Source organism: Anomaloglossus baeobatrachus, chromosome 6 (assembly GCF_048569485.1).
Source record: "Anomaloglossus baeobatrachus isolate aAnoBae1 chromosome 6, aAnoBae1.hap1, whole genome shotgun sequence".
Classification (NCBI taxonomy): Eukaryota; Metazoa; Chordata; class Amphibia; order Anura; family Aromobatidae; genus Anomaloglossus; species Anomaloglossus baeobatrachus.
Genome location: NC_134358.1, coordinates 235,941,665 through 235,963,571, shown reverse-complemented (window position 1 = coordinate 235,963,571; position 21,907 = coordinate 235,941,665). Strand labels below are relative to the sequence as shown.

General features: G+C 43.2%; 1 protein-coding gene across 2 annotated transcripts in view; it reads left to right on the top strand.

The window, feature by feature from the left end:
- HIVEP1 (HIVEP zinc finger 1) overlaps window positions 1-21,907 on the top strand; it is a 282,913-nt gene that overhangs the window by 255,494 nt on the left and 5,512 nt on the right. For both annotated transcript variants that reach the window (XM_075314753.1, XM_075314752.1), the window contains exon 8: window positions 9,144-9,619. In XM_075314753.1, the coding sequence (XP_075170868.1) occupies window positions 9,144-9,619 (476 nt within the window). The remainder of the gene's footprint in view (window positions 1-9,143; window positions 9,620-21,907) is intronic.

Sequence of the window (21,907 nt, the reverse complement as noted above, 5' to 3'; positions counted from 1 at the left end):
TTTTAACCCCATCCTCATCGAATTTCCCAAATGACGGATTAGATTAGTAGGTATTGCAACATTTTTTTCCCAAATTGTTTCCTTACCAATGCAGAAAACATAGTACAATATATTGTAGGTAATGGATTATTGTGTCCTGAGACACTCCCATGGCTGGGGGATTTCTTAGTTAGCTGTTGGGTGACTGTCAGTACAACATAAGCCTAATATTTCCATTATTGCTGATTATTATTGCTAGGATCCCAACTGCAAAGCCTGCAGTCTTATGTAGTTTATACAAACTGTCTAGCTCCTGAGCTTCCAAATACTCATTTTTGAAGCAGGGGTTTTTGTTTTTTTAGCCTTTATGTGCTAGCATGAAGGAAAACATGGAAGCAGAGCAAATGTCACTCTGCCATTGTCATTGGCAAGAGGTATTTCACCACTGAATGTGCTGTGAGTTCAAGGAGATTAAGCCGTAATTAGTACTATTTGGGCTTGTATGGGTCAGAGGTCATGGCACTGTTTGCTAAAGAGGGGTGTTAGGTCACTCAAGCTGAATAAGTTAAAAGCAAAGAAATAATAGAGGTTAGTTTGCACAGGGGTAAAATGGCAACCCAGACAACACAAAAGATTAACACTTTTCCTTACTTAAAAAAGTGAAAATAAACAAAATATTTTCAGATAGGAAAGTAAATTTTCCTCTTTTCTCAAACTTTTTATTCCGGGATTATATACTTTTAATTATTTCATATTTTTAACATATATTATACCATGTGGATGCTTTTCCTTTGATTTAGTGTGGAGAGGTAACGATGCAAGCATGGGGAGTGAAAAGTCTTTGCATACCAAACTCTAAAGGTACCGTCACACTAAGCAACTTACCAGCGATCCCAACAACGATAGGGATCGCTGGTAAGTTGCTAGGAGGTTGCTGGTGAGCTGTCACACTGCGACGCTCCAGCGATCCCACCAGCAACCTGACCTGGCAGGGATCGCTGGAGCGTGGCTACACGAATTGCTGGTGAGCTCACCAGCAACCAGTGACCAGCCCCCAGCGCCGCGTGGAAGATGCTGCGCTTGGTAACTAAGGTAAATATCGGTAACCAACCCGATATTTACCTTGGTTACCACCTCACGGAGCTACACGTGCAGAGAGCAGGGAGCAGCGCACAATGAGCGCTGGCTCCCTGCTCTCCTAGCTACAGCACACATCGGGTTAATTACCCGATGTATGCTGCAGCTAAATGTGCACAGAGCAGGGAGCAGCGCACACTGAGCACTGGCTCCCTGCTCTCCTAGTTACAGCACACATGGGGTTAATTACCTGATGTGTGCTGCAGCTACATGTGCACAGAGCAGGGAGCAGCGCACAATGCTTAGCGCTGGCTCCCTGCTCTCCTACTTACAGCACACATCAGGTTAATTAACCTGATGTGTCCTGCAGCTACATGTGCACAGAGCAGGAGCCGGCAGCACAGGCAGTGAGAGCGGAGGAGGCTGGTATCGAAGGTAAATATCGGGTAACCAAGGACAGGGCTTCTTGGTTACCCGATGTTTACATTGGTTACCAGCCTCTGCAGAAGCCGGCTCCTGCTGCCTGCACATTTAGTTGTTGCTGTCTCGCTGTCACACACAGTGATCTGTGCTTCACAGCAGGACAGCAACAACTAAAAAATGGCCCAGGACATTCAGCAACAACCAACGACCTCACAGCAGGGGCCAGGTTGTTGCTGGATGTCACACACAGCAACATCGCTAGCAACGTCACAAAAGTTGTTCGTTAGCAGCGATGTTGCTAGCGATGTTGCTTAGTGTGACGGGGCCTTAAGAAGTTTTAAAATGCAAATAAACTCTTCACAGAGCAAGGACTATAATTCTAAATCTCATTATCAATCGTTTTAAGGAGCTTTGTCTCGTGACTTAGGGGTGCTTCACACACAGCGAGCTCACTGCCGAGATCGCTGCTGAGTCACGCTTTTTGTGACGCAGCAGTGACCTCATTAGCGATCTCGCTGTGTGTGACAATGAGCAGCGATCTGGCCCCTGATGCGAGATCGCTGCTCGTTACACATAGCCCTGGTTCGTTTTCTTCAAAGGCGCTCTCCCACTGTGACACACAGATCGCTGTGTGTGACAGCGAGAGAGCGACAAATGAAGCGAGCAGGGAGGAGGAGCCGGCGTCTGACAGCTGAGGTAAGCTTGTAACCAAGATAAACATCGGGTAACCAAGGTGGTTACCCGATATTTACCTTAGTTACCAGCCTCTGCAGCTCTCACGCTGCCTGTGCTGCCGGCTCCGGCTCTCTGCACATGTAGCTGCATTACACATCGGGTTAATTAACCCGATGTGTACAGCAGCTAGGAGAGCAAGGAGCCAGCGCTCAGTGTGCGCGGCTCCCTGCTCCCTGCACACACAGCTAAGCGGTGTGCGCTGGTAACTAATGTAAACATCGGGTAACCATACCCGATGTTTACCTTAGTTACCAGTCTCCGCAGCTTCCAGACGGCGGCTCCGTGCAAGCGCAGCGTCGCTTGCACGTCGCTGCTGGCTGGGGGCTGTTTACTGGTCGCTGGTGAGATCTGCCTGTTTGACAGCTCACCAGCGACCATGTAGCGATGCAGCAGCGATCCTGACCAGTTCAGATCGCTGGTCGGATCGCTGCTGCATCGCTAAGTGTGAAGGTACCCTTAGGATATAAAGCCAAACCAGAATCTCCATTTGCAGATACATGTTTCAGGGTGTTTACCCTCCCATCAGGGCAAAGCATGAAAACTAGTTGGCTGAGCCAGAGGCCTTTGCCTGTGGGTCTAAGGCAGACCTGGGCAAGGGGCGGTCCGTGGCCCACATCCGGCCCGCCTACTCTCTGTGACTGGCCCGCCTGGTTCAGGGCGTCCTTGCTCGCCGGGCGGTGATGAGTGCAATCTGACCTGTTGACGGAGCTCCAGGCTCCGGGGAGGTCCTTGGTCAGATCGCCCTCATCACACGCTGCGTGCCGGGCAGGGAGCGATCCTGTAGCCCCGCACATTGTAGTCAGCGGAAGTACGCAGGAATTTCTCCACTGTTCCCTGCGCGACACCTTTCTCTGTGACACACGTGCGCCCTGATGTCGTCAGTACGGCGCGCGTGTGTCATTTGAAAAGTTCCCGCCCGGCAGGAGAAGAAGCTGCCTCAGCCGGGGCCTGTATAGAGAGAAGCAGCGGCGAGGGCTCCTAGGAAAACAGCATCGGCGTAGCCTGGGTATGTAAAAGAGAAGCAGCTCAGCGGGGGGCACGTACGGAGGTGCCTGAGGAGGGGACCATAACAAGGGAGAGGTGAGTGGTTACTAGTAATCTGCGGGGACAATGGGGGGCAGGGGGGCTGGGGGAGGGGGTTAACTGTTGACAAATATTTGGGGTATAGTGATGTAGTATATGGGAATGTAGTTTTACAGGTGTAGTATATGGGGGGGTGTAGTGGTGTAGTATATAGTGGTGTAGTATAATACAGGTGTATATAGGGGTATAGTGGTGTAGTATAATACAGGTGTATATAGGGGTGTAGTGGTGTAGTATAATACAGGTGTATATAGGGGTGTAGTGATGTAGTATATACTAGTATAGTATATAGAGGTGTAGTTTATTACAGGTGTAGTGTATAGGGATGTAGTGATGTATATTACAGGTGTAGTATATGGGGGGTGTAGTGATATAGTATATGGGGATTGTGTGTGCATGTATGTATACAGTGTGTATATATGTATATATATCTCAAACGAAAAACTACTAACAAATAAGGAATAACGTTTGGAACTCCATTCTATGTCTGAACTGGGTGCAAAAACCTAAAAAAACATCACTATATGGAGATAAGGTATGCACACCAGTGACTATGCAAGGGGAATACATGTAATAGCAGAAACTGCTGTGTGAATACTGACTTGAAAAATTCAATAGCTATATGTAAGAATGAAATGTGAAAAATGGAATCTGCATTACTGCCATGAATATATGAAAAAAGAGAAATTTAGCTACTGAATTGATCAATGCAATAGAGCCCCACACAGCAGTTTCTGCTATTACATGTATTCCCCTTACATAGTTACTGGTGTGCATACCTTATCTCCATATAGTGATTTTTTTTAGGTTTTTGCACCCAGTTCAGACATAGAATGGTGTTCCAAACGTTATTCCTTATTTGTTAGTAGCTTTTCGTTTGAGAACCCTCCCCACTCACACCTATTGCCAATCCATATCATACGCATAAATAGCCTGGGTCTCAGCTTCCCATACACGGTAAGTTTTTTAACTGCATGAGAGGACACACACAAGCTAGGGACCCCAACGTAGAGAAATACTTTGGCGTAGTGTTGGGGCTCTATTGCATTGATCAATTCAGTAGCTAAATTTCTCTTTATTCATATATTCATGGCAGTAATGCAGATTCCATTTTTCACATTTTCACTCTTACATATAGCTATTGAATTTTTCAAGTCAGTATTCACACAGCAGTTTCTGCTATTACATGTATTCCCCTTACATAGTCACTGGTGTGCATACCTTATCTCCCCATAGTGATGTTTTTTAGGTTTTTGCACCCAGTTCAGACATAGAATGGAGTTCCAAACGTTATTCCTTATAAGTTAGTAACAAAAGCGTACAGTGGGTTGTCGGACAGACCAAGAGAGATCCATAGAATGATATTACTTGTTTGCATGGGAAGAAAAACTTAATATTTCCCATGTCATTAAATGACCAGTCTGTCTGAGATGGGATGTTACACGTTTGAAGTCATTTGTTTGTCATTAGTTCACCAAGCTGAAAGTGTCCTTTTTATTGTTACCTAGTGCAACATGAGAAATAGGTTTGCACGATGCTAAGTGATAAGTGATATAAAGAGGTAGAGTGACTTGTCTTATGTTTAACTTTTCATGCTTGATTCACTGAAGGAAGCAAGTTCTTTCCTTGTGAGGTTGATGCCTTGGATGACAAGGAGGATGTAAAATTTAAAAAGCTGACTTGAAAGGGATGTGCACCGAGCAACTGTCTGCTGCCACTCACCCAGAACCAAAGGCCTATTTAGTTTTACTCAGTGCTGTGGATCAAAGAGGAAATTATTTTGCAAGATTAGTTTTGTCCACAAACATAGGCAGCTGTGCTGCTTCAGGGGAACGGGAGCAATTGGGAGGTCAGGATTTGTCACAGGCTATTTGTTCAGTGTCATTCCATAGACAAAGCTTGACCAGGTAGCTCATCTCAAATAGGCTAGGAATCGTGGAAATGAGAACTGAAATGTGATGTTTTTTATACCTACAGTCACTAGATCTTGTGGCCACCTTTCATTTTCTGTATATGTCTTGTTTAGGTGATAGATCTGTTGAATACATTTAATATGTGACTGTATAGCAGGGTGGCTGCACAGGTAACAGTTACACAATTATGTAACCTCAATTAAATCTGAACTTCAAGTTATGTCATATTAAAGATATCACAAGTTCGTATTGGTTATATATATATATATTTTTTTTAATTGTGCTTGATTGCTAAAGATGTAGTGGTTACGACTTTCTATTAATTATGCTGCAGATCCACAGCAAAGGGGTAAGCAATTAGGGCAGCACGGTGGCTCCGTGGTTAGCTTTGTTGCTTTGCAGCACCGAGGTCCTGGTTTCACGTCCCACCAAGGATAACATCTGCAAGGAGCTGAAATAAAAAACAGCTCACCTATGTAAGTGCTCAGGATCAGAATCCCTAAAGAATAAAAAAATGTGATCCACCACTATAAAATGCTTACCTGTACTTTATATTTTGTCCATTAAAATATCACAAGGAAAGAATAAAAATGCTGGCCATTTGGGTTTATCCATTTCGATGTATACACCTCTTAACCTAGCTAGGTTATGATTAACAAGTGTGTATCTTGAAATGCGTAAACCCAAATGGCCATCTCTTGTATTCTCTACTTGTGATATTTTAATGGACAAGAAATAAAGTATGCATTTTATAGTGCCAGATCACCTTTTTTTTTGGATCTGCAATGAGTTTGTGTGTTTTTCTTCTGGGGTCTTCAGTTTCCTTCCACACTCCAAATTCTTATTGATTAGAATTTCAGATTTTGAGCCCCACTGGGGGCAGTGATGATGATGTGTATAAAGAGCTGTGGAATATAATGCAAAGCATAATTATAATCATTTATGATTGCTTACACTTTAGCGCACTTAGTTTAGGACATTTCGAGCATGTGTAGGGCATTTTTGAAATTTGGCTGGAAAGTGCTGAACACCTTTAAGAATTAAAAACAAAGTAAATTTAACCCAATGTCGTTGCTTCTAGTAATTTTTCAAGCATTTTTCCTATTGCACATTGATTGTATAGTAGTAATACATCAGTGCTTCCATCTGACCTTTCTATATTATCTGTGGGAGAAGTCAAGGCTTCCCATTATTTCCACACCCATTTACAATGATAATTAAACCTTTAGTGAAAGGACATAGAAATTGGAATTTCATTGCAAAAAAATGGTCTCTCTACTTAAGGAATAACCCTCGCTGTAGCTTATTAAGATTTCTTCTTGCCTGCTGCGCTTCTAAGGGTATGTGCGCATGCTGCGTTCTGTCAAGTGCAGAAAAAAATGCACCCTCTGGCAGACTGGACAACTGTAAACACTGCGTTTGACAAAAAAAAAATGCACCCAAAGCACATGCATTTTGTATGCATTTTGAATGTATTTTGTATGCATTTTTGACAGCGCGGTCCCACTCAGCTCTGCTACATCCCCATAGAGCATGGCTGGCTGCGAGACAGAGCCGCGCGATCAGAATGAACTGGGATGAACTTCACCCGACTTCATTGTCATCACACAGCTCTATCTGTGTGTCGCGGCCTGCTTTGCGGTCAGCGGTGAAGGACTCACCGGTGACTGCAAATCCCCTGAGTGATTGAAGTGAGTCGCGCGATCAGCGGTGCCTTCACTCCACTTACTTGAGGCAAAGTGAAGTCCTCCATGTGAGACTGCAAATTACCTGAGTGAGGGCACCACTGATCGCGCGGCTCAGTTCAGTCACTCAGGCGACTTGCTGTCACAGTTGGAGGATCCAGTGGTGGCCGCGGGTAACCTGAGCGACGTCATCGCTGATAGCGTGACTCACTTCAGTTTCTGCATGGAGCTCACAGAGAGCGGTCGTGGTCTGCGGCCACTCGCTGTCAGCTTCTGATGTAGCAGAGCTGAAAACTTTGTGGGACCTCGTGTGGATTACATCAGACCTGGAGGGCTGTTTGGGGATTAATAAAGTGGTGAGTGAGGGTGGGTTTTTTTGTCCTTTATTCCAAATAAAGAATTTTTTGGGATGTATGTGTTGATTTTATTTAACTTACAGATTAATCATGGGGGGGTGTCTCATAGACGCCTGCCATAATTAACCTAGGACTTAGTGGCAGCTATGGGTTACCATTAACTCCTTATTACCCCGATTGCCGCCGCACCAGGGCAATTCGGGATGAGCCGGGTAGAGTCCCGGGACTGTCGCATCTAATGGATGCGGCAATGCTGGGCGGCTGCTGGCAGATATTTTTAGCCTGGGGGGCTCCCCATATCGTGGGGCTCCCCATCCTGAGAATACCAGCCATCAGCCGTGTGGCTTTACCTTTGCTGGTATCAAAATTGGGGGGGATCGCACGCAGCTTTTTGTTTTTTTTTTTTTAATTATTTATTTTACTGCACAATATAGATCCGCCCACCGGCAGCTGTGATTGGCTGCAGTGAGACAGCTGTCACTCAGCATGGGGCCTTGTCTGAATGCAACCATTTATAGGCACCGGTGGGCTGGGGAAGCAGGGAATAAGAGATGGAATAATGAGCGGCCGTCATTTTCAAAAGCTGGAGAAGCCGCTGGAGCTTTGTGACAGCCGTGCAGCGCTGCGCCGGTGATCAGTGAATATGAAAGAAGGGGGAGAGGGAGAGACCGACAGAGAGAGAGAGAGAAAAACCGACAGAGAGAGAGAGAAACCGACAGAGAGAGAGACCGACAGAGAGAGAGAGACTGAAAGACCTGCGTTTTGTTTGTCAAAAAAGCATGCAGAACGCAACAAAAATGCAGTGCAAGCGCACAGCTACATATTTTGGTTGCGTTTTGACACACCTGATTTACTTCAATGGGTGGAAAATCCAACCAAAACGAATAAAAGAAGTGACATGCTGCTTTTTTTAAACGCATCGATTTTGTCAAATATTTGGCATCCAAAACGCTGCGTTTTAAAAAAAGCAATGTGCGCATGGAATTTGCTGACTTCTCATAGACTGCTGGGGAAGCACAACGCATGCATTATGACAATGACACGCTGCAGTTTTAAACGCAGCCAAAACGCAGGAAAAAAACGCAACGTGCGCACATAGCCTAAAGACTTGTAGTCCGGTCTCATTCAGTAAAGCCCAAGTTCTGAACATGTGATTGGGAGGACACCTAGTCTGCTTGTTTCCTGCTTTGGATGGAAAAAAGACAACTTCTATATAGTGTTGTTTTAAATAATATATATTTGTGCCGCTTTCTTCCATGTAGTTTTATTTTTTTGCAGTTTATCCTTTGATCTTAGAAAAACTACAGTTTCTTGCTTGGTGAACAATATGTCCTTACGACGACAGATATATGTATTTATTGCTATATTGACAACATCGGCAAAGAATGATGAATTGCCAGCAATCTATCCATCTTCATTCTGCTCTTGTGTGCGCGGATCACATAATGGGCCATTTTTGTTTGTGTAACGTGATTTAGCTGATGGAAAAGTGCAGTGAAATGTAGTACATTCCAGCAAATACTGCTTCCGCTACTGTGCAATAGATCTCCTCACATTGACTGTTAATCTAGGGTTGCAATGAGGGCGCACTTACCACTGTTGATCTGGGTTGTCAGGTATCGTTTTACTTCATCACAAACTTTTTCAACTGTTGCTATTGTGTTACATTGCATAAGATTTTTTTTTATTAATTTTCCTTTCTGTCACTAATAAACAAAAAGCAACTTGTACTATTTCTCTGAATCCTGGAACAAGAAATTAAAGAAGTCAGTTTAGTTTTGTGAACTCTATGCTGTTCTATTTATTTTGTCTTGACTCCCCAAAAAAGTACATTTTGAACTTATATGTGCCTCCTAAGAAATCGTAAACTTCTTTCTTATACCATTTTGCAGGTGAGAGACAAAGGTACAGTGGGGAACGATCAGGATTTGATGGTGACGATTCAGATGGGGCAGAAGATGATGACAATGATAATGAGGATGAAGATGAAGACAGTCAAGCAGAGTCTGTTCTTTCTGCTACACCATCTGTTACTGCAAGTCCTCAGCATTACTCTTTCCGAAACAGCCAGCAAGAAGCATCCAGCACTGATGAAGAGTGTCGAGTTTCTCATTCTTTTTGTAAAGCTAATTCAATGGATATTCTCCCGAAAGCTTTGATCACCAAGATGACGGCATTGACTACATCGACCATTTGCAAGCCAGACTCTTCTGAGAAAGGAGATGAAGTTCTACAGAATGCTGTACCACCTCAAAGTGAAGCATCATCTCCCAAATCTCCTCTTTGTCATCAGATGTCTGTTGATTATCCAGAAGACGAAAGTGGACTTCATGGCACAGTAGAGTCGAAAAACCTTACTGCTTCGCACGTAAGTTGTATATTTTCATATTTACTAATCTAAGCGTAATATATGAAGGTACTGAATGTAGTGAATATGCATGGTGGATAAATGCTGTCCATTAATGTATCAAAGTCAAGCGTTTGATCTAACAACTTGAGGGAGTTGCTGAATCCTGGTAGTACATTAAACTCCATAATAATGCAGTTTGCTCTTAAAGGGAACGTGTCATGTCGTTTTTTTATATTAAACCACCCTTAGGTTATGTGTGCACTAGAAAGTGTATTTTTCTTGAGAAAAAAATGGATCCCCTGAAAGAATCCCGCACCCGCGTTTATGCCGCGATTTTCCTCAGATTTTCCGCAAGTTGGTCCCCGCGGTTTTTACCATTTTATCTGAGGCAAAAAACGCAGGTAAAGTGACATGCACATTTTCTCAATAAATTTTCTCAAGAAATTATGCAGAAAGAATGTTCTTAAGAAAAAAACGCAGTGTGCGCACATCTATTTTTTTTCCCCTAGGTTTTGCTGGGAAATGTCTGCAGAAAGGTTACAAACATTTCTCAAGAAATTTCTGCAGCAAAACCGTGGGTAAAGCCGTGGGTAAAAACAGTGTGCGCACAGGGCCTTACTGTGTTTTAATTGATGCAATGTTGATCACAAACCTGGTTTGTTGGTTTTTTTTTAATATACAGTATTTACTTAATTGAATGCAGTACATATCTTAGTGTTCTGTCATAGGCGCGGCACTCGGTTACTGAGTTCAGTCTTTGTCACTAAAGTTCAGGCACGATTCTTCTTTTTTGTTTTTGTTTTAAGTCTACTTACCCCCCCAGCATTGTAATTGATTATTCTACAGATCCTTCACCACCACTTCTCTGCTGAGCTCCTCCCATTACGGTCACATGGTATTGACATTACCACAGGTACTTAACCACCTCTTCTCTGCTGAGCTCTGCCTATTACGGTCACCTGATTGTGACATCACTAAATGTCTTTCACTAGCCATTCTCCAAATGCTGAGCTCCATAGATAAGGTAGATGCTTGAATGTATTGGGTCCTTCCAGGTATGATGTAATTTGTCACATGATAGGGGCGTGTTCAAAATGCAGCCTGATGTTTTCCAGACGGAATAAACATTCTTTTTCTGTGTCCCCATGATCATGGAGTTGTTTATAATAGAAGCGAAGTGTGTAGTGGGGCATGAAGCCCCCTCTTGCATAGTGGACAGGAAGAAACTTTACCACACCCACTAACCAAACCAGTCACACCCACTAACCTGAAAGGAGCCCATATATTCAACCCCGGAGATAAGCATAGTAGAATTGGTGGTGAAGTCATGATTATGTGACCATAGTGGGCAGAGCTAAGCAGAGAAGTGTTGGTGCAGGACCTGTGGTGATCAGCAGGGGAGAAGTGGTGGTGAAGAACGTGGTAGTGAAGGACCTGTGGTAATGTCATGACCATGTGATCATAATGGGCAGAGCTCAGCAGCGGAGAATTGGTGGGGAGCATGACCAAGTTAGTAAAAGAATCGTACCTGAACTTTGAGTGACATTGACTGAACCCAGCAAAACTGTGGGCCCTATGACTGAAACCTAAGGTATGTACTGCATTCACCTAAACATATAAAGTCCTATTTGTTATTTCTTTTTTTTGTTTAAGATAACTACATAGATGCACATTTTATCATTCAATACACATTATGGGTGGTTTAACATATATATAATGTGTATGTGTATACAGTGCCTACAAGTAGTATTCAACCCCCTGCAGATTTAGCAGGTTTACACATTCGGAATTAACTTGGCATTGTGACATTTGGACTGTAGATCAGCCTGGAAGTGTGAAATGCACTGCAGCAAAAAAGAATGTTATTTCTTTTTTTATTTTTTTTTTAAATTGTGAAAAGTTTATTCAGAGGGTCATTTATTATTCAACCCCTCTAACCACAAGAATTCTGCTTGGTTCCCCTAAAGTATTAAGAAGTATTTCAGGCACAAAGAACAATGAGCTTCACATGTTTGGATTAATGATCTCTTTTTCCAGCCTTTTCTGACTAATTAAGACCCTCCCCAAACTTGTGAACAGCACTCATACTTGGTCAACATGGGAAAGACAAAGGAGCATTCCAAGGCCATCAGAGACAAGATCGTGGAGGGTCACAAGGCTGGCAAGGGGTACAAAACCCTTTCCAAGGAGTTGGGCCTACCTGTCTCCACTGTTGGGAGCATCATCCGGAAGTGAAGGCTTATGGAACTACTGTTAGCCTTCCACGGCCTGGATAGCCTTTGAAAGTTTCCACCCGTGCCGAGGCCACGCTTGTCCGAAGAGTCAAGGCTAACCCAAGGACAACAAGGAAGGAGCTCCGGGAAGATCTCATGGCAGTGGGGACATTGGTGTCAGTCAATACCATAAGTAACATACTCCACCACAATGGTCTCCGTTCCAGACGAGTCCGTAAGGTACCTTTACTTTCAAAGCGTTATGTCAAGGCTCGTCTACAGTTTGCTCATGATCACTTGGAGGACTCTGAGACAGACTGGTTCAAGCTTCTCTGGTCTGATGAGACCAAGATCGAGATCTTTGGTGCCAACCACACACGTGACGTTTGGAGACTGGATGGCATACGACCCCAAGAATACCATCCCTACAGTCAAGCATGGTGGTGGCAGCATCATGCTGTGGGGCTGTTTCTCAGCCAAGGGGCCTGGCCATCTGGTCCGCATCCATGGGAAGATGGATAGCACGGCCTACCTGGAGATTTTGGCCAAGAACCTCCGCTCCTCCATCAAGGATCTTAAGATGGGTCATCATTTCATCTTCCAACAAGACAACGACCCAAAGCACACAGCCACGAAAACCAAGGCCTGGTTCAAGGTGTTGCAGTGGCCTAGTCAGTCTCCTGACCTTAACCCAATTGAAAACTTGTGGAAGGAGCTCAAGATTAAAGTCCACATGAGACACCCAAAGAACCTAGATAACTTGGAGAAGATCTGCATGGAGGAGTGGGCCAAGATAACTCCAGAGACCTGTGCCGGCCTGATCAGGTCTTATAAAAGACGATTATTAGCTGTAATTGCAAACAAGGGTTATTCCACAAAATATTAAACCTAGGGGTTGAATAATAATTGACCCACACTTTTATGTTGAAAATTTATTAAAATTTAACTGAGCAACATAACTTGTTGGTTTGTAAGATCTATGCATCTGTTAATAAATCCTGCTCTTGTTTGAAGTTTGCAGGCTCTAACTTATTTGCATCTTATCAAACCTGCTAAATCTGCAGGGGGTTGAAGACTACTTGTAGGCACTGTATGTGTGTGTGTATATATATATATATATATATATATATATATATATATATATATATATATATATATATATATATATATATATATATATATATATATATATATATATATACACAGTACAGACCAAAGGTTTGGGCACACCTCTATCAAAGAGTTTTCTTTATTTTCATATCTCTGAAAATTGTAGATTCACATTGAAGGCATCAAAACTATGAATTAACACATGTGGAATTAAATACTTAACAAAAAAGTGTGAAACATTTGAAAATATGTCTTATATTCTAGGTTCTTCAAAGTACCCACCTTTTGCTTTTATTACTGCTTTGCTCACTCTTGGCATTCTCTTGATGAGCTTCAAGAGGTAGTCACCGGAAATGGTTTTCACTTCACAGGTGTGCCCTGTCAGGTTTAAAGGGAACCTGTCATCAGAAATTTTGCTTTAAACCTAAAAGTTTCCCCCTCTGCAGCTCCTGGGCTTCATTCTAGCAAGGTTCCTGTACTTTTTGTGGCCCCTTTTAAACCAAATTAAATACTTTATAAACTTGTACCTTTTGCTATGTAAATTTTGTAACTCGTCCATGGGGGCGGGCTCTCTGCTGACTGTTGCTGTTCCTCCAGCAGATTTACGCCGCCCCCCAACGCTGAATTTCATATCTCAGGATGCCGCCCCTGGGCGCCCGTGGTCCCGCGCATGCGCTGTGCGACTGTAGCGGGACTGTGCACTGTGTGCACGTGTAACCGCTGGTGACGTTTTGCGCAGGCACGAGGTTATGGGCGGCGCTGTGAGTGTCATCAGCAAGTGCCGCCCATAACCTCGTGACCGCACTTTCCCCTCTTGCTCCAGCATTCTGCGCAAGCACTTGCTGGCCAGATGACCCGACATCACCTCTTTTCCATCTTGCCCTGCTGCAGGGTAAGATGGGAAGGAGGTGACGTCGGGTCATTTGGCCGGCGAGCGCTTGCGCAGAACGCTGGAGGCAGTGGGGGAAAGCGTGTCCACGAGATTATGGGCGGGCACTTGCGATGCAATCACAGCGCCGCCCATAATCTCCTGCTTCGGACACAAGTCACCAGCGATCCTGGTGTGGGCGGCACCTTGGGCGCAGTGGGCGGCGTCCTGATGGATGAAATGGAGCGTGGGGGGACGGCGTCAAAGTGCTGGAGGAACAGCAACGGTCAGCAGAGAGCCTGCCCCCATGGACGATTTACAAAATTTACATAGCAAAAGGTACAAGTTTATAAAGTATTTAATTTGGTTTAAAAGGGGCCACAAAAAGTACAGGAACCTTTCTAGAATGCAGCCCAGGAGCTGCAGAGGGGGAAACTTTTAGGATTCAAGCTAAATTTCTAATGACAGGTTCCCTTTAATAAGTGGGATTTCTTGTCTTATAAATGGGGTTGGGACCATCAGTTGTGTTGTGCAGAAGTCTGGTGGATACACAGCTGATAGTCCTACTGAATAGACTGTTAGCTGCTTTTTTCTTGCCATAATACAAATTCTAAGTAAAGAAAAACGAGTGGCCATCATTACTTTAAGAAATGAAAGTCAATCTGTCCGAAAAATTGGGAAAACTTTGGAAGTGTCCCTAAGTGAAGTGGCAAAAACCATCAAACGCTACAAAGAAACTGGCTCACATGAGAACCGCCCCAGGAAAGGAAGACCAAGAGTCACCTCTGCTGCGGAGGATACGTTTATCCACGTAACTAGCTTCAGAAATCTTAGGTTAACAGCAGCTCAGATTAGAGACCAGGTCAATGCCACACAGAGTTCTAGCAGCAGACACATCTCTAGAACAACTGTTGAGAGGAGACTTTATGCAGCAGGCCTTCATGGTAAAATAGCTGCTAGGAAACCACTGCTAAGGACAGGCAACAAGCAGAAGAGACTTGTTTGGGCTAAAGAACACAAGGAATGGATATTAGACCAGTGGAAATCTGTGCTTTGGTCTGATGGGTTCAAATTTGAGATCTTTGAATCCAACCACCGTGTCTTTGTGCTAAGCAGAAAAGGTGAACGGATGGACTCTACATGGCTGGTTCTCACCGTGAAGCATGGGGAGGAGGTGTGATGGTGTTCGGGTGCTTTGCTGGTGACACTGTTGGGGATTTATTCAAAATTGAAGGCATACTGAACCAGCATGGCTACCACAGCATCTTGCAGCGGCATGCTATTCCATCTGGTTTGCGTTTAGTTGGACCATCATTTATTTTTCAACAGGAAAATGACACCAAACACACCTCCAGGCTGTGTAAGGGCTATTTGACTAAGAAGGAGAGTGATGGGGTGCTACGCCCGATGACCTGGCCTTCACAGTCACCAGACCTGAACCCAATCGAGATGGTTTGGGGTGAGCTGGACCTCAAAGTGAAGGCAAAAGGGCCAACAAGTGCTAAGCATCTCTGGGAGCTCCTTCAAGACTGTTGGAAGACTATTTCCGGTGACTACCTCTTGAAGCTCATCAAGAGAATGCCAAGAGTGTGCAAAGCAGTAATCAAAGCAAAAGGTGGCTACTTTGAAGAACCTAGAATATAAGACATATTTTTAGTTGTTTCACACTTTTTTGTTAAGTATTTCATTCCACATGTGTTAATTAATAGTTTTGATGCCTTCAATGTGAATATACAATTTTCAGAGTCATGAAAATAAAGAACTCTTTAAATGAGAAGGTGTGTCCAATTGTTTGGACTGTACTGTGTGTGTGTGTGTGTGTGTGTGTGTGTGTGTGTGTGTGTGTGTGTGTGTGTATATAATTGTATATTGACAGGTTCTCTTTAAGCTCGGCCTAGTGGTGACTGCTGGTAGCCAATTTGTGTATATACTTTGCAGGTCATTTGAAGTTCTGTATCAGGAGAAAAACATATCCTGAGACTTCTACTTGTATTAAGTTAATCAACACAAAATTTTGCACCTACAGGCTCTGTGATCATTAAGTTGGAGATTTATTTAAGGTTTACCAGCATTTAGGGTATGTTTTAGTACCAATACATCCATAAATTTGAATATATATTAAGTGACTGCATGTAAAGTATAAAAATCACAAAAATATATTTTCTTTTGGTAAGACCTTTTTTATTTTATGCAGTGAGATTGCATGTTTCATGATTTCAATAATATTCAGTGATGAAAGAGAGCCTTTTCTGAAGTGCTTGTTAGAGTATTTTGATTTAAATGTGGTTTTCATTGAAATGGTAATGTACCCATGGGGAGAAAATATGCAGACCTTTCCAAGATTATTAATAAATCGCTGTTGAGATTTTCTCAGCATATTACTAGTGAATGAGAGTATTTGTGGTACATTCTTATGGAGAATGTTTACTCTTGTGTCAGCACTTTCATGAAAGTATGAGATTAGCCATCTAAACACGCCTGTACGCTTCTTAATGATTTCTTCTAAAACCAAAGGCGAGTACTTACAATATCCATACTACTCCCAGATTTCATTGATATAAATCTGTTCTAAGAATACTAAAAGTGATCAAGGTGATATGTGTCCATATAAAAGCACAAGTTCCCTTCCTGACCATGGATGTATCCATACTTCCCAGCTGAGAAGGGGTTCCCGACCTAGGACGTATGGCTAAGTCCTGTTGATCGTGCAGGGCAAAGAAGCTATGCCCGCTTGATCGCTGCCAGGGTGCTCGGCTTATGTGACTGCCAGGAACAGTCTCCATACCACCACGGGATCTTAAACCTCCAAAATGCTGCGATCAATAGCAATGGCATCTTTTATGAGGCTGGCAGATGGATTCGGCTCCTTTCCCATGCGATCGGGACCCGCGCGATCACGGAGGTCCGATGGTTGCCATGGCACCCCACGGACGTCATGACAACCACCGGGTCAGCCAGCTACAGAGCCAGGAGAAGGTTGTAAGACACTTGTGTCAGTGCCTCATTGACCAGTATAATCCATTGCAATACTTGTGCATTGTAATGAATTATATCAATGATGAGAATAATAAGTTAAAGTCCCCATAGAGAGGCTAAAGGGGGCTTTACACGCTGCGACATCGCTAATGCGGAGTCGTTGGGGTCACGGATTTTGTGACGCACATCCGGCCGCATTAGCGATGTTGCTGCGTGTGACACCGATGAGCGATTTTGCATCGTTGCAAAAACGTGCAAAATTGCTCATCGGTGACATGGGGGTCCATTCTCGATTATCATTACTGCAGCAATAACGATGTAGTTCGTCGCTCCTGCGGCAGCACACATCACTATGTGTGACGCCGCAGGAACGAGGAACCTCTCCTTACCTGCCTCCCGGCTGCTATGAGGAAGGAAGGAGGTGGGCGGGATGTTCCGGCCACTCATCTCCGCCCCTCCGCTTCTATTGGGTGGCCGCTCAGTGACGTCGCTGTGACGCCGCACGGACTGCCTCCTTAGAAAGGAGACGGTTCGCCGGTCACAGCGACGTCGCCGGGCAGGTAAGTATGTGTGACGGGTCTGCGCGATGTTGTGCGGCACGGGCAGCGATTTGCCCGTGTCGCAGAACAGATGGGGGCGGGTACCCACGCTAGCGATATCGGGACTGATATCGCAGCGTGTAAAGTAGCCTTTAGTAACAAAAAATAAAGTTGTAAAATTATATAAAAAAAAAAATAATGAAAAAATTAAAAAGATAGGACACTAATACATATATTTATAGAAAAAATATACAAAAAAAAGCATAGATTTGGCATCGCCGTGTCCAGAATGGAATACAGTAATACTGAAACAATGTTTGTTTTTGTTTTTTCTAGAAAAAATTTTTTATGGTGTAAAAGCAGCAAAACATAAGACGATATAAATGTATCATTGCTGTAATCGTTCTGGGCTTATTTTTTCAAAATATATTTTCCAATTTATATTTTTTTTTTTACTGTTTACCAAGTCCCTATATAGAACATTAACTTTTATTTTTCTAATCGCTGATATAATGTATTGCCATACACCAGCCTTGCAATACACAGTGCTGCACTGACAGAAGCGTTTTAAACCCTGTTCCTGGCATGATCTAAAAGGTTTCCTGTAGCTGGGTGACCTGGAGGTTGCCCCCTATGGAGGACGTTGAAAGGGCAACGATGAGATGGGAGAGAGAGTGCATTCCCTCTGCCTGCCATCTACAGTGGATTGCGAAAGTATTCGGCCCCCTTGATTTTTTTTCAACCTTTTCCCACATTTCAAGTTTCAAACATAAAAATAAAAATTTTAATTTTATGGTGAAGAATCAACAAGTGGGACACAATTGTGAAGTTGAACAAATTTTTTAAATGAAAAACTGAAAATTGGGGCGTGCAATATTATTCGTCCCCTTTAAGTTAATACTTTGTAGCTCCACCTTTTGCTGCGATTACAGCTGGAAGTTGCTTGGGGTATATCTCTATCAGTTATGCACATCGAGAGACTGTAATTCTTGTCCATTCTTCCTTTGCAAACAGCTCAAGCTGAGTGAGGTTGGATGGAGAGCGTTTGTGAACAGCAGTTTTCCGCTCTTTCAACAGATTCTTGATTGGATTCAGGTCTGGACTTTGACTTGGCCATTCTGACACCTTGATACGTTTATTTTTGAACCATTCCATTGTAGATTTTGCTTTATGTTTTGGATCATTGTCTTGTTGTAAGACAAATCTCCATCCCAGTCTCAGGTCCTTTGCAGACTCCAACAGGTTTTCTTCAAGAATGGTCCTGTATTTGGCTCCATCCATGTTGACATCAATAACGATCTTTTTTGTCCCTGCTGAAGAAAAGCAGGCCCAAACCATGATGCTGCCACCACCATGTTTGACAGTGGGGATGGTGTGTTCAGGGTGATGAGCTGTGTTGCTTTTACGCCAAACATCGTTTGGCATTGTGCCCAAAAAGTCCAATTTTGGTTTCATCTGACCAAAGCACTTTTCTCCACATGTTTGGTGTGTCTGCCAGGTGGCTTGTGGCAAACTTTAAACAATACTTTTTATGGATATCTTTGAGAAATGGCTTTCTTCTTGCCACTCTTCCATAAAGGCCAGATTTGTGCAGTGTATGACTGATTGTTGTCCTATGGACAGACTCTTCCCACCTCAGCTGTAGATCTCTGCAGTTCATCCAGAGTGATCATGGGCCTCTTGGCTGTATCTCTGATCAGTCTTCTCCTTGTTTGAGATGAAAGTTTGGATGGACGGCTGGGTCTTGGTAGATTTCCAGTGGTATGCTACTCCTTCCATTTCAATATGATGGCTTGCACAGTGCTTCTTGGGATGTTTAAAGTTGTGGAAATCTGTTTGTAGCCAAATCCGGCTTTAAACTTCCCCTCAACAGTATTGCGGACCTGCCTGTTGTGTTCCTTGGTCTTCATGATGCTCTAGGTGCTTCTAAGGGTGATGTGTTTTGCTTTTCAAGCAAAGTCTATGGGAATTTGGGTTTCTAGACCGCATTATGCAGTTCAAACTGCAGTCTTTTTGTGGCTGAAATTTGGGCAAAAACTCAGCTTTGCAGTACAAAACCCAAATGGCAAAAACAATTGACATGTCAATTGTTTTTGCCATTTGGGTTTTGCACTTCAAAGCTGAGTTTTTGCCCAAATTTCAGCCATAAAAAGGCTGCAGTTTGAACTGCATAGTGCGGTCTAGAAACCCAAATTCCCATAGACTTTGCTTGAAAAGCAGAACACATCCATTTTGGCATTAAACGCTGCAGTTGAAAAAGCAGCAAAAAAGCAGGTAAAAAGCAGGTAAAAAACAAAGTGCGGTCGCACCCTAACAGAACACTGAGACTATCACAGGGCAGGTGTTTTATACGGAGACTTCATTAACACATGTTGCTTATATTTATGATCATCATTCATTTAGGATGACATTGGATCATTCAGAGAGCCTCAATGAACTTCTGGAGTGAGTTTGCTGCACTGAAAGTAAAGGGGACGAATAATATTGCACGCCCCACTTTTCAGTTTTTTATTTTTTAAAAAAGTTTAAAATAAGCAATAAATTTCATTCAACTTCACAGTTGTGTCCCACTTGTTCTTGATTCTTCACCATAAAATTTACATTTTTATCTTTGTTTTAAGCCTGAAATGTGGGAAAAGGTTGAAAAAAATCAAGGGGGCCGAATTCTTTCCCAAGGCACTGTAAATGCTGCGATCAATATCAATTGCAGCATTCAGTGAGTTAAACAGCCAGGGACGGTGCAGGGACCGCTGCAAGCTGTGAGAGCTGGGGCTCAGCTGTCATGTAAGCCAGGCTCCCGGCAGGAATCACACGTGCACAGCTTCTGTGCTCCTATGATCACCATGACATACCAGTACGTCAAGGGTCGTAAAGTCCCTGCCAGATAGGACGTACCGGTACGTCCAAGATTGGGAAGAGGTTTATAGGGGGTGTCCACTACTCAGACAGCCCCTTCTCAATCAGCATATTGGCCCCCATTAAAATAAATCCATTTATACTCACCTCTATTGGCGGTACCATTCCAGCGTTGACTGCATGTGCTCTCTTGTGGAGCATGTGACGTTGTTACGTCATGCTAGTCTTGTGTTCAATCATTGCTAGCTTCACTCTCCCAGCCTTCGTATGTATCAAACATCAGGAGGAGGTGATTGTACTGTAACAAATGTGGACAAAATCAAGATAGCTGAGACAAGCTTGTTAACATAACTTAACACAGCAAAGCTGAGAGTGTAGTTATCAATGAGTTGTAAAGGTGGCTTTACACACTGCAACATCGCAAACGACATCGCTGTAACGTCACCGGTTTTGTGACGTTATAGCGACCTCCCCAGCGACATTGCAGTGTGTGAAACACATCAGCGACCTGGCCCCTGCTGTGAAGTTGTGATCGCTACAAATCGTTCAGGACCATTCTTTGGTCCTTTGTTTCCCGCTGTGCAGCAAAGTCTCAGTGTGTAAAGGGGACTTTACAGCGACTTCGTTAGCGACTTCCCTTTCAAAAAGCTGGTTTACAACGTCCCCAATGACTAGCTAGGTCGTTCTGCAGGTCCGGATCGCTGTTGCGTTGTTGGCCAGGTTTGCTTGTTTGACAGCTCACCAGAGACTTTGTAGCGATCCCGGCCAGGTTGGGATCGCTGGTGGGATCGCTGGTGGGATCGCTAGAAACTTACAGTGTGTAAAGGGGCCTTAAGACTGGCTTGGTAGTAGTATCTAATTGCTTATTTGCAAACTGGAGTAGCTGGGAAGGTAATAAGCTAGTTCCAATCCCAGCAGGGGAAGCAGGAGCGCGCTTGAATGTTGGCTACTACCAGGGCTGTGGAGTCGGTAAGCCAAACCTGCAACTCCGACTCCTCAATTTCCCTTGCACCGACTCCGACCCCACGACTCCGACACCCACATATATTGTTTATATTTAAGTGAAACATGTATTGTAGTACAATGTGACATTAATCCATGTATGATACAATAACCAAGATATTTAGATAGAACATACAATATATTTATTGGAATACAACTTTAGAACACAAAAAACCGTAATAAATTGTAAACATGTAATGCAGATTACAGATATATATATATATATATATATATATATATATATATATATATATATATATATATATATATATATATATATATATATATATATATGTATATATATATATATATATATATATGTATATGTATATATATATATATATATATATATAACACTATGTCATAAACTATGGAAGTGGCAAAAAACCGTTTTCATCAAAAACATACTAAATAACATTTGTGCAGTCTATGAATTTGTTCTAAAAAATAGAGTTGCCTCCATCAGATCCTCCTTCATAGATGACCTCAAATCTGACCTATTAATTTTAAGGCTAGAGAACAACCTCTCTACAGTAACTTGGGTTGGAGGCAAAGCCGTAACCACATGGGCAATTTTCGTGTATAAAGGAATTTCCTCATGCAGTCAGTTTTGATGAACCGTTGAAATTTTCTATTTCTTTAAGAGCAAGTGAAAATTTTTGCTGAAATGTGGTCAATCTGCTTGCTATAGGAGACGGAGTGGAATCTTTTTCCTTGTGGCAACGCTTTGCCTGCTCCATTT